This window comes from Aythya fuligula, chromosome 1 (assembly GCF_009819795.1).
Source record: "Aythya fuligula isolate bAytFul2 chromosome 1, bAytFul2.pri, whole genome shotgun sequence".
Lineage (NCBI taxonomy): Eukaryota > Metazoa > Chordata > Aves > Anseriformes > Anatidae > Aythya > Aythya fuligula.
The window spans coordinates 32563018-32583212 of record NC_045559.1 but is presented as its reverse complement, the minus strand read 5'-3'; the positions used below and the strand labels follow the sequence as shown (position 1 = coordinate 32583212).

The 20195-nt window shown below is 39.8% G+C and overlaps 1 protein-coding gene across 1 annotated transcript in view; it reads right to left on the bottom strand.

The window, feature by feature from the left end:
* ANO6 (anoctamin 6) overlaps positions 1-18699 on the bottom strand; it is a 49021-nt gene extending 30322 nt beyond the window's left edge. Inside the window, exons 1-3 of the mRNA XM_032206778.1 lie at positions 18626-18699; positions 14052-14295; positions 5101-5229 (exon numbers count right to left, since the gene is read on the bottom strand). Of these exons, the coding sequence (XP_032062669.1) occupies positions 5101-5229; positions 14052-14295; positions 18626-18699 (447 nt within the window). The remainder of the gene's footprint in view (positions 1-5100; positions 5230-14051; positions 14296-18625) is intronic.
* Between the last annotated feature and the right edge of the window lie 1496 nt (positions 18700-20195).

Sequence of the window (20195 nt, the reverse complement as noted above, 5' to 3'; positions counted from 1 at the left end):
AACACTGGGCCCACAGACTCCCCCATGGAAATCAGCTAAAGGAAGTAGAAAGGATCACTGTATCAATATTAGATGATAACTCTCAGAGTTTATTTAATGATATTTGGAGGCTTTTCTGCCAGTCCCCACTGCCAGCATCAGGAAATTAATTGATTGAGAAGCTCTACTTGTGTTTTTAAAGTCAGCTTCTTTCCCTTGTGTTTGAGGGTAATTACAAAAATGTGAAGCAGAATATGCTATAAAGGCTCTGATGCAGAAGAGTAAACCCAAAGAACTCCAACTGCATATTTTCTGAGGTACCCTATGATTTGAAGCCAGCCTCACAATTGTTTGACACCTGACTCACAGCCACACAGAACTGTCAATATTCTGGCCTAGCCCTACTCTCAACAGTGTGTCCTAGCCACCCTGTTTGGAAAGACTCATTTCTGGTCCCATGAATGTATGCAGTAACTTCAGAGTAATTCCCTCCTTCCATTTGTCCTTCCATTCACCAAGCAGTTTTGGTCTGGAGTTAACTCAGGAACAGAGATCTCGTTTTGGTGAGTTCCTGCTTCAAAACCTATCCAACCAGCAGAGATCAGAGCAGGTGTGGTTGCCGTCCTTCAGTTTCAAAGGTCTCTTTCATCTTTGTTATCAAACTTCCTGGGTAGGTTTGCTGGGAACACCACGGGCATATAGAGCCTGCCATCCTCTACTGTGTCAGATTACAGCATGAAATGGCGCTGAGCTATTGCTCATTCTGTAACCCCAAATATTGTTCTTTCTCCATGGGTGTGTAACATGTGAGACAACAGGAGTTGTGCAATTGATTCATTGAAAACTATTCAAGCTTTTTGTTTTTGGCTATCTAATTTAAACAAGTCTAGAGGCAGGAACTGTTTGCTTATGAAGGCAAACTTCTCCAGCTTTGCTGAAGTTCCCTGTACAACTGTACATTAAATAAAAATAAAAAGGAAAAGTATGTAGTACTGTCTGTGAATCATAGGTTTTCATTTAATTTGCAAAGAAAATTTGGATATTTCTACAAAGCACAGATTACTTCACGGCTAGAAATGAAGGTTTTGCCCACATTCTTTCTTAAGAATCTGTTTATTTCTGCTGGGGAGAAGCAGATGGACTAAAATTATATTCTGCACTGATTTATTTTGAATATGTCTATTTGGCATTGACCCTTTAACTTTCAACAGTGAGCTACTTGAGTATCCTGAAAGATAAAACTGGCATTTTGGAGCATTCTGAGAAAGGATGGTGATATTTAATTTCTATTCTGATGACATCCTATCCAGACAAAAAGTGTACATAAATTATGAAGTTTAAAAAACATGCTTTGGGCAGTGATTTCAATTACTTACAAGGCAGAGTTTCTGAAATCTGCTCCTGACAGTCTGATTTTTGTTTGTGCTTGCAAAAATAATTGTATACCAACTTAGAAAGGTTTGGAATTCAAATCGAGTTACTTATACAAACCTAATCTGGTAACTTTTGTATCTGTAAATTATGTTAGAAACTTCCTTAAACATTGATTTAATTAGTTTGGTTTTTGTCTCTAAACCAGATTTCAGAAGCACATGAGAATGAGGGAAGCACAACACTACTGAATATCTCTGAGTGCTTCAGAACACCACATTTTTGTTCCTTCTATTCAAACTACCTTAATGTTTTTAGATAATTTTTCCTTTGTCTCCTCTGAGCCATTTTCCCAAGAATGTTATTAATTAATATAAATTAACACTGGGTCGTTTTCTCAATTACACTTATGCACTTCTTTTTAAGAAGGACAGAAAACCATTTAATATAAAGATGGTCTTAGGATCTGATTCTCCTCTTGCTACTGAGGAATACATGGATCTGTATCCCATTTCTGTGAACCCAGTAAGCTGGATACCTAGGTTGGGGTCACATTTTCAAATCTTTCCCCTAACTTCAGTAAGCATTTGGGGACTCCTCTACTCTTACCATTAACAAAGCGGCCAAGGGCAACTCCCAAAATTTTTTATTTCAGAAAAGGGAATCAAAAGATATCCTCTGGCAATTTCAATTCTGCCCTGACATCTACATCATGAAGTCAGGTAGGGTGTAGTGTGAGTCAGACAGAATTCATCCCAGTGACTACATTTCCTGGTCCCTACCTTGCACAGACCTGTAATGGTGTGCTTGGCAATGAGGACTGATGGTAGCCTCAGTGAAGTGAGGATTTCACCCTGTGACAACAGATTTCACTGGATCTGCTTTTCCTTAATAAGTTGGAATTTTAAAAGTCTGTGAACAGTAAACCCCATATAAATCCATCAGGGGAGTCAAAGAAAGAGTAGTATGAGCAAGGGACCTATTCAGACCTAAAGCACATTGAATTACCGGAGATACTGTTTATAAAATTTGTAATTTTTAGTTTGTCATTGATCAGAGACAGTGACATATGCAGTAGTTAAAGCTGATTGTAAATGACAATATTCCTCAATTTGGTACCTTGTATTTCATCACAGGGGCAGAACTTATTTGCCCCCCCCAGTATACATGTATATAACCAAATAAACAACATTGTCATTGAAGACAAATTATCAATTAGGTTTTATGCCTACAGGAATGATATCTGTATATATCTTGGGCAGAAGCATCTCCAAAACTTTCTGGGAACTGTGGTAGACCAAAATATTAATTCTGTCATAGGAATACAGCTTCCTCTGCTTGCATAGCAAGTGACCTCAAGTGAGAGTATGCACCTCTCTATTTCTGAGGTGACTGAAGTGCTTTCATGCTTGGAGCTGACCTGCACCAATCCCATGCTAAAAGTTAGAAAATCTGAATCTATTTAAGTTTTAAAAGATTTTTCCCTCAACAATAGATAAGTGAAATGTATTTCTAAGCTAATGATGCCTGTATGTGAAGCACTGGGGGGAGGGAGTCAGTACTTCTGAGCTGTATCACAGGAGCTTGGTTATGACCAGGTGACTCATTTCAGCTTACATTATAGACTCATTGAACATAATCCTTCCTTCATTCCCTCTTCTCCTTCCTTTACCTTTCAGTGTCCTCTGGTACCTTACCCTTTGTTTGTGTAATATTTTGTCTGTTTCATGATCAGCTTTGGATTTTGTCATTAGTTCTCCAGCTCAGTGTCATCATACTTGTATCCATTGTTCTTGTCTTTGAAAATCCTCTTCATCCTAGTCTCTTACTGTTGCTTTCTTCTGCCCTTTCAGCACTGTTTATGTTCCCAATAGCAAAATTCTTGCCCATGCCTTCCTCTGTACTACTACAGCTTCAGATTCTCCCTGTCCATGGAAATCCCAGCAGTGACAATTGCTGTCACCTCTGTAATCATCTTCCTGCTGACACATCTTCGCCATCACTTGCAATCTCACAGAGTGGTAATGGCAGAGTTGTTATGTAATTGAAAACAGGGCCACCTCTGAGGTCAGACCACGTTGGTTAGGGAGCATTTGGTCAGGTCTTGAAAAGTTGAAGGACAGAGACTGCACAGCTTTGCTGTGGCAACCTGTTTCACCACCTTTGAAGTTTATCCTTATCCAGTCTGAACCTCTCTTGTTTCAGTTTGTGCCTGTTGTTTTTTGTCATTCCTCCATGCCCTACTGTGAAGAATCTGACACTGTCTTCCTGGTTACCTCCTTGTAGCTACTCAGGAACTAGTGTTAGATCAACCCAAAACCTCCTCTTCTCCAGGCTGAACAAGGACAATTCTCTCAGCCTTTCCTCGCAGGGCACGTGCTTCAGCTCCTGATCATCATGGTTTCCCACCATTGAACTTGCCCCAGACCTTTGAAAGCAAACTCTAAGTGCATTACCCACAATTTTCTGGTCTAATTATTCATGGTTTAGTTCTGACTAATGTCCTAAAATTAATGTTGCACTAAAAATACTATTCCGTGGCTTATGTTTAATTTTCACCACTATTTGAAAAAGATACTTATTGTATTTTTACATACATCTGGGCAATGGCCAAATATTCCAAACATAAAAATAAAATGCTAATTTGTATATATATACATATATATATATATACATATATACATATGTATATAAATTTTCTAAAGGGGCAGCTTCTTGTTTCTAATGACCTCTTTCAATTTATTTTTATTGCTGATCCTGTGGTCATGTGTAATGCAACATCCACCCACTGCAGGCCTCTCTTAAACCCTACTAACCACATTCCTTATAGCTGCCCTGATAATGCCAATGACAACACTGAAATGAATATCAACCAGCTAGCTACAGGCCTTTTTACTCCTACTCTCCTCTTTCCAAACGGCAAATCATTGTTTGTATATGAGCTGCTTTCAGTAGTGTCTTTGTCCTTGCCTGTCTCTACCAGAGGCTGCTGGAACATAGGGAACTGCTAAATCAGAGGAGGAAGTGGTGGGTGGGAGAGCGCAGATTCCAAGGGGACTGCAGTCCAGTGGATGCACATTTCTCAGGCAGTTCACAATTTAAAAAGTTCAGTGGCATGACTGAGCTTGTTGAAGCATCAAGCAGTCCTGGCCTGAGTAAATTTTTTTTTTTCAAGGTCCTTAGGGAGGGCCAAGTGTCAAGAGAAAAGTGATACCCGGAGAAAGCATGGTAGCAAAGTAACATACAAGTATTTCCCATGAAAGACTTACTTAGGTACTTCACTGGGCAGAATGTCAGCAGCTATGTACATGACTCTCATCTGGTCAGCTGCCTCCTTCCAAGGTTTCCCCTGAATACCCTGATTTTAATACCAAGGTTCCCTATGGGCCTAATTCAAGCACTGTAAGTACAGAAAATTGTCCTAGTCTGAAGATCTTGTTGTCTAATTCTAACTGGGATCCTGACACCAGAATTTTTCTGCTCACATCTCCTGAAGGGTTCCTTCCCAGGAGCATGCCCTGAGGTCACCCAGCACACACTGACAGACACAGTATGCACTACTCTGCCTAGACACAGGTCTAGTGGCTTGATCTCCCATCTCTTCACTGCTCAGTTTGATGGGCTTCAGCCTCACAGCCCTCAGAAGCACTCCTAAGGCAGGGCAATGCCATTGCCACTCTGGGTGAGGGCACTATCTTTTCTGCTCTAACACCCAACAAATGACTCAGATTTGTACTAAAAATAACTTACCTTTTGCTTTTTACGATCAATCCTCTTATGAGTCATTTTTTTGGTTTCATCTTCGTACACCAAAACAAAGTCAATTCTTCGCTGCCCATCGCTGAAGAACAAGGAGTCAGGTTTATTGTCAAAATCAGCCTGTAAGACAGGTAGGATAGGTTAACATGAAGGATTTTATTCAGCGCTTCCTTCCTTGCTTCATGTAACACAGAACATCAGTGAAAAGAGAAATTCAGCGCATATTAGACATATAACAAGGAGTCAAAAATGACATGAAAATTAGCATGAAGTAGGCTGGAGAAAAATCTGTCCAGAGGAGTTTGGCAGGTCTCTGCATGACATAAGGACAGCAGTACTTTGACATAATTTTATTCTTTAAAAATAGTGTATTAGCTTTTGTCAATGGGAGAAGCATTGGGATGTAGCACCATTTCTAAATAATGCATCTGTCAAGTAATTTACATCCTGTCATGATACAATATTCTGTCTACAAGATATGCTGTCTCCTGATGGGAATCTCAGAATTAGAGCATACCCATCTGTCTTCTTACCTGCCAGAAGTTTCAGCATCTCTGCAATTAAAAAAAAAAAAAAAAAAAAAAAAAGCAGCAGTTTTATGCATGTTGATTCAAAACAATCATTGCCCAGAGAATAAAGAACATGGCCAGGCTGCAGATGAGTTCTCAGAATGGACACATTCTACATGGATTTATTTATTTCTCTTTTTATTAGCAAAATCTCAGCAAGTAGAAAACCTTGTTGTATGCTGCACATCCATCATGTTAAAATATATGCCAAAATAAAAAGGATTAATATATCCATAAGCTATTATCTAGTCCCCAGAGGAAAGTAGAAAAGATTGTCGTACCCACTAATAACATCTTAATGTGTTATTTCATGTGTATAACAACACAGACACATTGATGATGGGGTAGCCTGAATTTTCAAGTAACGTTTTCATAGATTATTAGAATACTCTGTGGGCACTATCACAAGTAACAACACCCCTCTCAGTTGATACATAATTGTAATGCTACCAGAAATGTCATGTTACATAATGAGTACCAAACTCTAAGTTATTTGGCTGGATCCTTACATGGGATTAATAAGGGTAGTGCCACTGAATTTACAGAATATCAAAAGGACTCAGTGTTGTGTTACAGATGGTAAGATCTCAAAAACTAGCAAGATTCCCATACAGAACTGCAGAGGAGCATTGCCTTCCAGACATCTGGGCATGCAGGGTGGCTTAGGACAGACTCAGGCCAGGCAAAATGACCCAGAGTAATCTCTAGAACATGCTGTGCAGGGTTCATGGAAAAGATTCTCAGATGTCATCTCCCTGAAATCTCTCTCTCAGTGCAGACCAAGCCTCATGAGGGATGCCAGGCATTCCAGCCACATGGGGTAGAGTTTTGGGAATGCCTTGTCCACAGCAGAGTTCAGAGAAATGTGGATTTGGTGTCAGAGACTCCCTACCTGCAGCCTGCAGAGGTTATTCTTCAACTGTAATAAAACTGATGAGAATGGCAGTCATCAGTCAGGAGCATCCTGGTTCCAAGGGACAGGCAACATTTTAGGAATAACATTTCAGTGTTTCCAAAACAAAATTTCCCTGTGAGTTTTATTCCAAACCTCTCCCTGTAGACTATTTTGTTACTGCTTCTTTGGCTGGGTCAAAACAAGAGTTGACCAAGTGTCTCCCCATAACTAAGACAAAAATTCCTTATTTTAAATAAACTGAGGGGAGTTTAAACTCAATGCTTCTTATGTTGTATGTACAAAGGCTAGAAACTGTTGCAAAGGAGGTTCTGTTAACTTGCTTATTTCAACAGTTTAATCGGATTCTTGGTTAGAACAGTTCTCTTTGAATCCCACATGTGCTGAGAGATTTGTGACAACCCTGACAGCAAGCAGCTGCTGACATACTTACATATATATATATCTATATATGCTGACATACGGCTGCTATACAGATATATCATATGTTAGTTCACAGCCTGGCCTAGGACTCAGGAAACACCTAAGCAGTCACCAAATCAACAGACAGCTGCACACAGTAATGGTTTAGGAAGAATGGTTTAAGCTTTCAGATGGCATCACCAGACTACAATTGCAGTGAGCATGTCTATCACCCAAACGAAGTCACAGATGGAAATTTCTAAATTCATGAGAACTAGAGCTGGAGAAGTCACATCAAGCAACCAGACTTGAGGTGCTGGCACAGCAGCACAAGGGTGCAAGGAGAGCTGAGGGCAGCCAGACCCTGAGCATGAGCATGGCCCCTGCAGCCTCTGTGCTCCTCTGGGGCCCCAGCAATCTCTGTTCCTGGCTAAAATTGCCCTGTGTTGCAATGCTGGAAACACAGAACCCAGCCTTGTGATAATGAGTAACAAGGGGAAGTGTTACCAGTGCCTAAAATGGAAGGATTTTTAATTGTGCCTCTTCTTCTTTTGAATCTTAGAAACAGCAGCCTAGTGATTTTGTCTAAAGAGAAAGAGTCTTGGTGTGAAATTTATGCACTTGAAAACGTAAAAGTAGTAATAGCTTTCAAGTGTTTTTTCTTACAGCTTTTAGTTATTTTCCCTATATGACCTATGCACAGGATAGAAAGGAAATAACAAACAGCAAATAAAAGATCAAGTTTTTCCTAATTTGTGATTGCATAACTTCACTAAGTATTTTTTCCTTTGAACCTTGTCTCCTTTAAGCATATAAAACCTATGTGTAACTTACTGATAACTGGCTTAAATGGATTGACAATAACCAGATACTGCCCATTAATCAGCATCCTGACTCATGAATTTATGTACGTATGTGTTTTTGTACACATTAGTATATGCATGTTACCATACACATACATCTTTTTATACATAACAAACTCTGGTATATATAATTGAATACAGCCAAAAGATTAATCAGAATTGGACTGCATGAACCCAGATACACAGAATTTCATACTCCTGGAGTTGACTTCTTAGATGTAATCTCCATTGTTTTTAATTACTAGGGCAATGTCCTATTGACCTGTCAATAGACATTTTATATATCAATAAAGTAATAAAGAGTTGGCTCATTAAGCCTGAATACTTAAGAGATCAAGATTAAGACCCACACAAATCAATTGTAACATAAAATTTAATGTTGCTTAATTAAAAGTAAGAAGTAAAATGTGAAAGGGAATGTAATGGTTAAAGTTCTGACAGTCATATTAGCTTAGATGTGTGATATGTCTTATAATCCCCACTGGATAGTTTGTAATGAAAAATCATATATTATTCAACATAATTACCAGAGGAAAAACAGAACTGGAAACAAAAAATATGTGCTGTACACTGAAGTTAGTAATTCCTTGGAGACAATGTTTGCTTTGTTAATATGCAATATTATTTGACAATATTACAAATGTTATTATCAGGCAAATGAATACAAGTTTGTGTGCATACACACACACACACACACACACATACGTTAATGGGGCTGAAATTCCAATACATAATTTTGCTTAAGTATCAGTAGCACTTTACAACCAAAAATAATGAACAGGCCCATTGATACCTCTTTGTTATGGAAGAAACAAACATGGGGTCTATTTATGGCACTTTCTAATTTTCTTAGCCTCAGCATAATCACATTTTAAGTACTAAGGGAGACAATCATTTGTGCACTTTAATGCTGTAATAATACCTGAGTGGATAGCAGGTTAATATTGATTAACATCATTAATGAATAAAAAAAATACATTTAGCTGTAAAATACTAATGATATTTAGCACATACTCTGCAGTGCTGTACAATCTCAAAGTGCTGTACATCAATTTCTTGCCTTCCACAGTGAGACAGGGAGCCATTAGCTGCATTATTAGCAGGAGGAACCTGCAATTCTTTGGATCACTTTGGGTACCTCTACATGAGCTAGCCCAGAGTCAGGGTGTCCACCTTCATGTGGGTGCACCCCTGTGTTTCAGGCCACATCAGGGAGCAGATCAGCGGATATTAGCTCCAAGGGATGAGACCGGTGGTGGTCTTTATTAACAAAAACCCCAGAAATGTGTATAATGCAGATGTTACATCCTCAGCTTTAAAAGTACTGTTTTATAGATGTGGAGCTCTGGTCCTTGCAAGCAGCTGGGGTGCATGTAGTGGGAAGCGAGGATGGGAAACCCTGCACCGCTGCTGATGCACGCATCCACGGGAGGTGCCTGCAATGAGCACATACCCTGGTCCCCAGAGGTATGGCATCCAAAACTAAGTGACCAAAAACCAGTGGTGGAGCCCACCCTCAGCCTCTCAGAGCTTCTCAGGAAGGGGGATGCTGCCTGCCCTTCTCCATGTGTAACCAGGCTTGCCGGTATCGAAGGGGAGTTGCATTGTCTGACTCTGGAGACTGCGCCCGTAGCCATGGCTACACGCGATCGCTGCGGCAGAAGATGAAAGCAGACCTGAAGCTACCCTCAGCAGCGGTGATGCTGCATTCCAGGGGAGGAGAAGCGGTGGCGTTACACAGCCTTCACTGCTCCAGGTTCCTCGGGGCATTACATTATTAAACAAACGGTGGGAATAATGGTGGGAAGGGCAGCACAGAGGCAAGAATGAAAAAAATTACGTGAATGGGATTTGCAGTTATTTATTACTTACTACACCCTGAACAAGCATGGTATTTTAAATTGATTTTTTTTTTTTTTTTTTTTTTTTTTAATTTTATAAATAGCAAGAGATTCTACAGGAATCTCTTCTGCAGGGAGGATAAAAGACGTACTTTATTTTGTCTGCATGAGCCTTCGGTGTGACTGTCAATAGCAGCAAATGTAATCATTACTGGAGGGATAAACTACTTGTCTACAGGCTCACATAGTTTTCAGATAGCTTCAAAACAGGTTCCCGCAGCATGGCAGGAGGTAAATCAGTGCTGGGAAAGGAGAGCTGAGCACAGCCTGTGTAACTCGCCTCTGCTGATGGTACCTGCAGAGAGTCCTCGTGCTCGAGCATGGAGCCTGCCCTTCGGGACACCCACGGGTTACCTATCAGCTGCGGGTTTTACCTCCATGAAAATGTCACTGTGCCTGTTTAGGGACACGTTTATTTCTTTCTACAGGCCTCAGGAACCTTCTTCTCCAACCAAGTAATTAAAAAAGAAACACGTGATATTGCCAGGATATCAAAAAACATCATTATTCGTAAAGTGCGCTGAGCTCATCTGGTGGGAATGTTACAGAAACGTAAAGTTCTTCTTATTACAACAGCTATTTCATAAGATCTGTAATTACTTTACATTCTGAGTGACCAACAGAGACAACTGCTCTGACACCAAGACAAACACAAGTATGTGCTACCTCAGGATATAAATTTATTTGCATACCTCAAGAAACTAACGTTGATGTGTCTCCATAGGGCAATAAAACTATCGTGCATTTAACATTTTTCCTCATGACTCACATTTGCTAATAAAAACAGAGGGCTGTGTCAGTTCTGTTTTTAGCAACAATGAGATTATTAGCAAGATCACTATCAGAAGTGTTTTTTCTGTACCCCAACATGCAAAGACATTTTTGGCATGTAGTAAATTGAAGCAAACAGAGACTGAAGATTTTGTACAAAGTGGAAATATAAGGAGTGTCATTACGGTCATACATTTCTGTCAGCAGAAAGCAGTTGGGAACCGGCCAGGCATTGGGAAGCCTTGTCCCCGGAGCTAACTTTAGATGAGACACCCACTGGACTTCCTGCCTGAGCTTGTGTGCAACTTCTGGCTGCAAGAGGGATTCCAGCTACTCTTGATTACAGACAGACCAAATGTCCTAAATTATGAACAAAGGTGAAGACAGTACTCCCCTGAAAACCCACTTTTCAGCACCTCTCACCCTTTTCTGGATGCAGAAGCTGGGAAATTCACTCTTTCAGAATCCTCTGAAGCCTTCCCACTACAGAAATTGCACTTGACGGGCAGCACTAACTCAGTGACTGCATGAGGCACCTAGGGATTTATGCCAGAAATTGCTGCCTGTTTCCCAGATCTGGAGTTCCAGCTTGAGAAACCGGGACATTGAGTTTTTCTAAAGGGCTTGAAAAGTCTCTCTCTTCAGGGAGCAATATCTTCAGGCCCATATGTGACTACTTTGTGCTAATGCAAACAGGTTACAGAAGCCCCCCTTTGACACTGGGCAAATAAACAAAAGTTGGATGTATGTAAACTTGTGAGCCTTTCACAGAAGCCCTATACTACAGTCAGGGTAAAATCCAATTATCTAGGACCACATTCAGTTTCTCTAATCATAAGATCTCTAATTCTTTTCCTGCATTTTCCTGCCACATTTACGCCTTGCTGAAGTATTACAGACAGCATCCTTCCTCACAGAATCTGGACTTTGAGGTGATTAACATCCTACTTGTGCTGAATAGGGCAGGGATCCTGTGACAAACTTAGCATGCGATCCTGTAATTTGAGACAGCATCATAATAAAAACAAGATAATTGTTATTAGTCAACAGCTTATTCAGTTTTGCCTTTTCTCCAAGACTAACTGCAAAATCAAATTCACAAAATACTTTCAGCCAGAAAACATAATCTAAGTTTAAAGAACTGGCACAGGTCTTCCTTCAAATCTTCAAATTATTCAATAGTTTTAGGTTAGGCTTCCTATTCAGTTTCTATTTCTAGCTACACCTGAATGAATTAGCACACATCTATTTCATGGGCAGGCTTGGTGGAACTGAATTTTATTCAATCTTTCTGGCCACTGAAAGTGACCAGTGGCAGACAAGGAGGCTGTGACGTGGAAGGAGCAGAGTGGAAAAGATGCTGCTAAAACTGAGCAGAAATTACAACTGCTTGTAAACATGAGTAACCAAAAATAAAAATTGATTTTGACAGTTGATTTTTAGTAGAAATAAAAATAAATTCTACCATGACTGCTTACAGGAGACTGCTCTAACCACAAGGTATACGACACTCTGTTTGTTCTGATGCTACCTCATTTCATATAAATACATAAAAAATAAAATTCATCGAACCACAAAAAGAGTTTAAGGAGGATTTTTATAACATGCTAGTCAGGGCCCTCAGTTGGGAAATGGAAGGTCTTGGTTCCACTGCATGCTCCAGAAAATGATTAAATATTTTTCCAGAGACCAAAGCAGCATCAAATGAAGAAAACTGTCACAATTCTCTGAGGCAGGGTCAGGTGGGTATTCAGATCCCAGAAGGAAACTCCATTTCTGGTAGATTTAGCATTTGTTTCCTACAGCAGAGGGAGGAACAAAACCACCACAACCCTTCACTATGACAGCTAACCCTTCGCTTTTCCAGCTGAAGTTTGAAGCAGCTCCCCTACAGCTCTGCTGCACCTTGGTGTACTTTGGGCTAAATCTATCCCTTCATTTTCACTGCTTTCCAAACTCTATCACTATGGAAACTCTTTGTTTCTTTCTTCTATGATTCTGTTTCCAATTTCAGTTTGATATGAAGCAAAAGACCTTTCTCTTTGGTGGCCAGGATGAAAAACAAATGATCTAAACAGCTCCAATCATAGTATCTACATATAAGACAAGGCAGGCTTAATCTAAATGCCTGAATATGGATGTTTGATTTCTTGTACGGTATGTTTTTATGGATGTATGAAGAAAACAGCATACTTCCTCATACACAAATAAATCAGTAGGACCTATATCTCCACATGCATAACACAGTTCTCCTCTGTGCAAACTGAAGGGGTAGCTAATATCATCATCAAAAGGTTGTCATTCCTTGAATAGTATTTAGTATTCATCAGTGAGAGAAATGCACAGGCCATCTCAGTTACTTGTAAATAGTCAGTTTACAGGTCAAAGTTTTGGACAGTGCTGTCTGGGAACCAGCTCCAGCTCTTGTTACTTGGTGGCAGCACTGCAGCAGTTTCTTGAATGGATTCCTGTATGCAAAAACCATCACCAGCTCAGGCGCTCAAAATTAATTGGCCCAGCAAGCAACTCTTGACACTGTTTAACCTGTTTCTTTACGCTTTGTCCTCCCACAACACTGACCCACTTGTAGAGGTAGACTGAATAGGCAATACATACCTAAAGCAAATGACACTGATTTCTGTCATTGGAGGAATGAAACACAGAGTTGTCTTTTTTGATTTCTACAGGGCTTCTCTAATAGCTTTAGGATAAGTATATGATTTTATACCTTTTTGAATCCAGGCTTATACCTTCCTGTGCAATTGCAGGCTACACTTGTATGGCACTAGGGGAAAGAATGAAATTAAACTCATCAGCATGCCATTTGAGCATCAGACTGCCAAAGCATGTGCCATGAGGCACCCAGTGTTAAGTTTTGCTGGAGTCAACTAGGTAGTCTTTAGAGATAAATGAGATCTGAGGCAGGAGATCTTCAGCTAGAGCCAGAAGCCTGTTAGCTGCAGAAAACATTAGGTGAGCTGGGGAACTTTGAATTTAGCTAAGGGAATAGAGACCTCCAGGTCTTCTTCCTGTTTTGCTACCTAAGTCTCTGACTGGAGCAAGGCATTTCTTGTTGTCTTCAAGCTTTCCTTGAAAAAAAGTCCTAAACTCACTTGCTGGCCAACAAATACCTGAGTGTGTCTGAATTTATAAGGTATATGTGTTTATATGTAGAGTGTGTGATCCTATATTTATAGATAAAGGATCACATACAAAAATCCTATACATGCATACACAAAACTTTATGTGTGTATCGGTTTATGGCAAATATGTATTTGTAACTAATCTAGTGATCTGTCACTTTTAATTGAGTTCGGTGACTTTGTCAACCTGTACTTTCACACCTGAGCCAATGACTTCAGGTATGTTTAGGGAAGTAGAGATATAGCAACTCAGATTCAGTCTTGCAGATGAACTGCATATGCTGCAAATGCAGTGGAATGATATTCTGTTAGAACAGCTCTACCTGTTGTATATGAGAAAAAATTATCGCTACTCATAGTTGAAACAAAGAAGTACCCACCCATTCTGGAGTATGAAGGTTTTGTTGCTCTGGCACCGTTCCATAAGTGGGAATAATCACCTGGTTCAATTCCAAGACTAAAAATAAACAAACAAACAAAAAAGTCAAGCATTTTAGGATTTTGTGCACTATTGTCTCTTCTTCCCTCAACTTTTTTTTTTTTTTTTTTTTTTTCTTAATTAATGGTTTGTGGAGAAGCCACTTTATTGCATTTTGTGTCTCAGAATAATATTTGTCCCTCAGACTTCAGTAGTAACCAACAGGTGACAAGAGAGCACAACAGATTTCACCAGGATGACAAGTTAATGCTTGGTGATCCTACCAACCAAGTTAGTGATGCAATGCAATTCTTTGTTAGCATGTGTTATTTAGTGTTTCAGAAAACTCTGTCTATAGACTAGCTGTAGTTAGTAGTATCTTTCAGTGAATAAGAGGACCAGAACTGGCTCCACCTGAACAAATAACCCTATGTCATGCTGACTGTACTTAGGCAATATCAATTAACAGTACAAGGGAATTTTTCAGAAATCCTGCAGTGAGTGTGACACAGGTGGTGATGCTTAAAAAAGCCACTACATAACAGGAATGCCTTTCACATAACATAACTACAGGTTCAATGTGTATTGGTGCCCCAGTGACTTCTAACTCATTTCCCTAGTAATACCTGTTAGGAAACAAAACAAAACAAAGAAAAAAAAAAATAAAAAACACCTGTAAACACTTGTTTTCCTGAAAATAAAACACAGATAAAAATTGATTTTGTGAAGTATGCTACTCTGTGATACCATTATCAGTTATGCTGGGAAAACTGGCCACCAGATGAAGCACTGGATGGATACCATACAAATTCAGCCTAATAAACCTCCCAGAAATAAATTACTAGAAGATCTATAATTGCTGCAACATTTTGGTTTTAGTTTCTTAGCAATTTGGGGGCAGGGGTGTGTGTGTCTTAAGAAGTCAGGTAACATCCTGAAGCTGAAGATAACATCAAGTGGCTGAGGGGAAGCTTGCTTTTTGCCTGTGCTTGGTGGGTAAATGGACCTCATGCTATTTTTAGATGCGTAAAATACAGCATCTGAAGTGTTTTAGCCAAGTCTGTCCTGCACTGAGGAAAAGGTCATAGATGTAAATGATACCTAGTGTTGTCTGGAAAGGATAGCCTCCAATTAAAAAACAACAACAACAACAACAACAACAAAACTCCAATACTTTAAAACATAAATAAATCAAAGTACTTGAAAACAATCAAATCTATAGTACACTTAAGAAGGATAATTAAATGCACATTAGTTACAACAACAGTTGTATGCCTGAACTTTTTTTTGGCTTAAAAACTTCATTGATATGTAGCCAAATACATATAGAATATGCAATACTCAAGAGTTTAAAAAATATATATATTTTTCACTGATGATGCTCACTTATACCAGCTGAAGATATGTCAAAACACTTAGAAATAGAGCACAGCATGATTGTGTTTGTTCAGCTCTACAAGTCAACAGAACTCCCTCATGGTTTCTAAGTGGCTAAATTCTCTGGTTTAAGTACAGTTTCTTACAATTTGGTAGGGACTTCGTTCCAGATGTTGAACTGTCAGTTTCCAGATCTCTACTGTTGTGATAGTGTATACTACGGGGAGGACAAAAAAGGAGCTCCGTGATTTTTTCCATCAACATAGCTTCAGAAACATCTGAGTCACAACCTCAAGGGTGGCCCAGTTGAATAACCAAAGTCTGTGACCTCCCAAAAGCATTAGCATCTTTAGAAACATTTGCCAGCATTTAAAAAAAAAGCAGTAAAATGTGGACTAGAGCAGCGCACAAACATCACATGCTGAGACCATAACGTGAAAACTAAGAAAACATGGGCACATCTCAGCTGTAAGATTGCTGTATTTGCACACCATTACATTTTAATGTGTTCAGCTCAATCTAATGTGAGAAGGGAAAATACATACCCCCAATGTCAGTGTAATGGGCATCACCCTACTTTCCTTTGCCATTCTTCTCTATCTAGACACAAAGACAGAAATATACAAAGTGCTTCTTAAAACCCACAGAAGAGGGAATATTTCTGCTCACACATAATGGGTAGGGTGAAGGAGAAATATAAGCATGTTGCTTTGAAACCTAAGCAACTGTTCTGAAACTCTGCATGTCATTGCACAAGGCAAACAGATGTGGACAGCATCATCTCCAGCCATGAAGACTTATGTCAGCCCCTGAACTGCAGTGAAAAGAATCGTGCTTTGAAATGGCCTGTTCATGACGTCCCTGTGGTGTGCAAACACACCCTCCTCAGTGCTGTCTAGAAATTCCTTCAGCCAGAACTGAAAAGAAGGGGGAAATGTGGCATTCACAGCAGGAAGGATAAATCCAGATCTCCCAAATCTTGTTGTATCTGGGACTGGCCAGGAATATCCTCTGGAGAAATTATATGTGAGTACAATTTGCTTCTGCCTCAGTGTCTATGGCCAGCATTTCTTCCCCATAATATGGTAAATATCAAGCTTACTTCATCATTTTATCAATATTTATAATTTTAACACATTTTCACATGAAATACAGCCCAGTACAATCCCCGGTCCATTGTTTTATGGAAGGACTCAAGCAAAAGGGATTTGCTGTTCTCAGTTCTTCTAAGACATTAGCCCAGGACTTCTATCAAATTCAGTGCAGCACTCCTTTGCCCTTCAGGACTGCCTCCCAAGGGACTCTGTCAACCAGCCTCCTAAACAGCCCAAAGTCTGCCCTCTGGAAATCCAGGGTGGCAATTCTGCTAAACGCCCTCCTTACTTTTCCAAGAAACAAAACCTTTATTAATTCATGATCACTATGCCCAAGACAGCCTCCAGTCTTCACATCACCCACAAGTCCTTCTCTACTTACAAGCAAAAATGTCAATGTGGAGCCAAAAATATAGTACCTTGACACTACCTGAATGTGTGCTTAGGTCAGATGTGTTCTGACAGTGGTTTGCTAGGACAGCTATGCCAATCTGGGCAGTTGTGGTTTTGGCTGGAAGAGGTGATTCCAGTCTCTCAAAGAAATAGAAATGGTACCTGCAAAAACTCAGCTTTTCCAGAAAAGGCTGCATCCACACAAAGTGCTTTTTCCTGCCTCCAAAATCACTTCATTTATTTCTCTCAATTCCCTTCCAGCATTATAATAAGATCAGTTTGAAGAAGAGAGGGCATGAAAGAAAACTACACCAAGAAAGTCTGGGGATGGACATTAGGCAATATTTTCTAACCATGAAAACAGCAGGACAGACTGCCTAAAGAGGCAGGTGGGGTCATTTGAGGTCTTCAACATCAGTGATTCTTCAGCACAGATTAATTAAATGTGCTGGAAAATTCTGAGCCAAGTTGAACCTGGCATGCACCTTAGGTAGATGGCCTGCATTAGCATTTGTGCTCCTTTACAGACCTCATTGTGTTCCCATAGTTGTGGCCAAAAAGATATTTTATATTAAAAAGTATTTCTGCTGATATATTTCATCTTCAGAAGCATTATCACTCCTGTTAATATTTGGGTCAGAGCTCGTCAAGTGCAGATGTTTATAACATTCTACCACTTAGCCAGGAAATCAAAGGAAGTGTAAGGGAGTGAAGAAATCTACCAGATTTGTGCTGGCATTTTCTGATTTTAACTGACTAATACATCATTTTCTACCTTCAAGCAATCATAGGAACATATGCTTTTGTCAGAAAATTTTATCTAATTTCTTTCAATTGTAATAATAGATTTTGACTTCCTGCTCAGTGACAATAGTTGGTCTTTGTTCTTACAAAGGATGCTGATTGTTGTAAAAATTTGAAGTACTAGATCTGCGCATGCTACTTTACAAGAACATCAGTAAGGACAAGGGGTAATGATTTTAAAAGAAAGAGGGGTAGATTTAGATTAGACAGTATGAAGAAGTTATTTACTATAAGGGTGGTGAGACACTGAAAAAGATTGCCCAGAGAAGCTGTGGATGCCCCATCCCTGGAGGTGCTGGATGGGGCTTTGGGCAATCTGGTCTAGTGGAAGGTGTCCCTGCCTGTGGCAGGAGGGTGGAATCAGATAATCCTCAAGGTCCTTTCCTATCCAAACCATCCTGTGATTCTATGATCTCAGTAGTACCTGAAACCCACTAGAAGCTGGAAATATAGTCTGGAAAATTGAAACTAAGCCCAGATTTTTTACTCCATCTTCTGAAAGATAAAACTGGGAGTGCATCATACAGAGCAGTTGGGGCCACTATTAATTTTATGGAGTTTCTGCATTTTGCAGATTCTCAGGTGTTGAAAAACAAACAAACAAGCAACAACAACAACAACAACAACCAACCACAAACAACAAACTACACAGCCCTAGGAATTGATTTCATTTAGGGCCTGCTCTATAACAATTCATGTGAAGATAAGGAACAAATTGAAGAGATAGCAGCCAAACACTGTGACCTCACATACAACAGACTGTCCAATAAGGCAAAACCTTTTCCGAGCTGCCCACAGATTGATCTGCAATCCAGGATACTGAATGGCACTGCCAACATTTCACACCTCACCTCAAATTTGCCCATACACAAGTTCTAACAAGTCTGTGTCAATCTCATGTTTCTCCTTTACAGCCTGTGTCCATTCCACACTTTGGGACATGCCAAGAAAGATGAATCCTTCTGTTGAGTCTACCAGTGGTTTGATTTATGAGCTTTATGGGCTTTGCTTTCTCACAGGTTGGCCAACATTTCTGACTAGATTGACTAAAGGCCCTAAAATATCTTAAGAGGCAGAGTAAAATGTCTAGTCTTTGCCTTAGTTAATTGATTTGACTGTGAATTGTTCTGGAAGTTCAGTGATCTTCCATTGAATAATTCAATTTCAAAGGTTTTCACAAATATTACTACTAGCAATTTCTACCTATTGCTATGGCACAGGTGAGAGACAATCACACACTGATAGGCATGGAAGCTGCTTTCCCTTTTGAATAAATGTAAAAAAGAATTAAACCTTTCCTTAGAGTCTGAATAGGAAAATAATAAGAGCCACTCAAAACACAAGTGATGGGGATAAAAGTTTTTTGAGAGTGCAAACTAAGAGGCCTGAGAACAGGGAAAAAGCAATACACAGAAGGGAAAAGAAAGATGTTGTCCAAAAAGTATTAATGACAAGAAAACCGCAAAGGTATCAAATAGGCTGATGTTTGAAAAGACAGCTGGGCTTGTCTCTATAAGCAAAGACATTGCCAAACATGCCTGAGGCTGCCAAACTTTTTGTGCCAAAGAAATTATTGGCTATCATTGATTTCTTCTCTAATGGAAATAATCAAAGGTGAAAAGGGGCAGCAGCAGTCTAAGCTTGAAAATCACCTACATAAGCCAATCTAACAGACAAAGAATTGTTCTGAGAAGCAAGAATGGTTTTATAACACCAAACTCATAGCACTTGTTGCTTCACTTCCCTCAACAAACCTATGAGACATTGCAAAGGAGAAGATCTTAGCACTGGCACTGAATATGGTACCTCTTGAGTAACCATGCCTGCAAAGCCAGCAAGCAATGTCTAGAGTCCTGCCAGAGCTACACCATAGTTTCTTAAGAACTGGACAAATGCTAGTAGGGTCTCCTCACCTCAGCACTCTGCAGCTGTGTTTGCTGAAGACCGGTTTTATGATACCATCACTCATAAGAACCTGAGAGGCAAGCAAGCAAGAAATCCCACCACACAGGTCCTGCATCAGAAGCCGCAGGATAGCATGAAGGAAAATCCTGGATATGAACTGAGTCCTGCAGTGAATAAAAATTACTTGAATCCCACTTTCTAATCAAGTCAATTTACTTTCACCTTATTTCTCAGAAAAGAACAAACTCCTGCTGTCTTGCATAAAACTAATGTTTCAGAATCATCTTCTCAAAAGGACGGCTATTGACATACCTGTCATAAGAAAGAGTACCACATGAGGAAATGGCAGCCACTGTCTGTATAAAACCTGTGGAAATAATAATGAGCAGAGAGCATCATTAGCAGGTAAATGAGACTAAAGAGCTGGAGTAGTCTCTGACTCCCAAAAGGGGATTGAAGTGAAGCCACTATCCCAAAAGGGACTTGATGTAGATGTCAGCTTTCTGAAGAACATTCAGCCCTCTGTCTCTTGG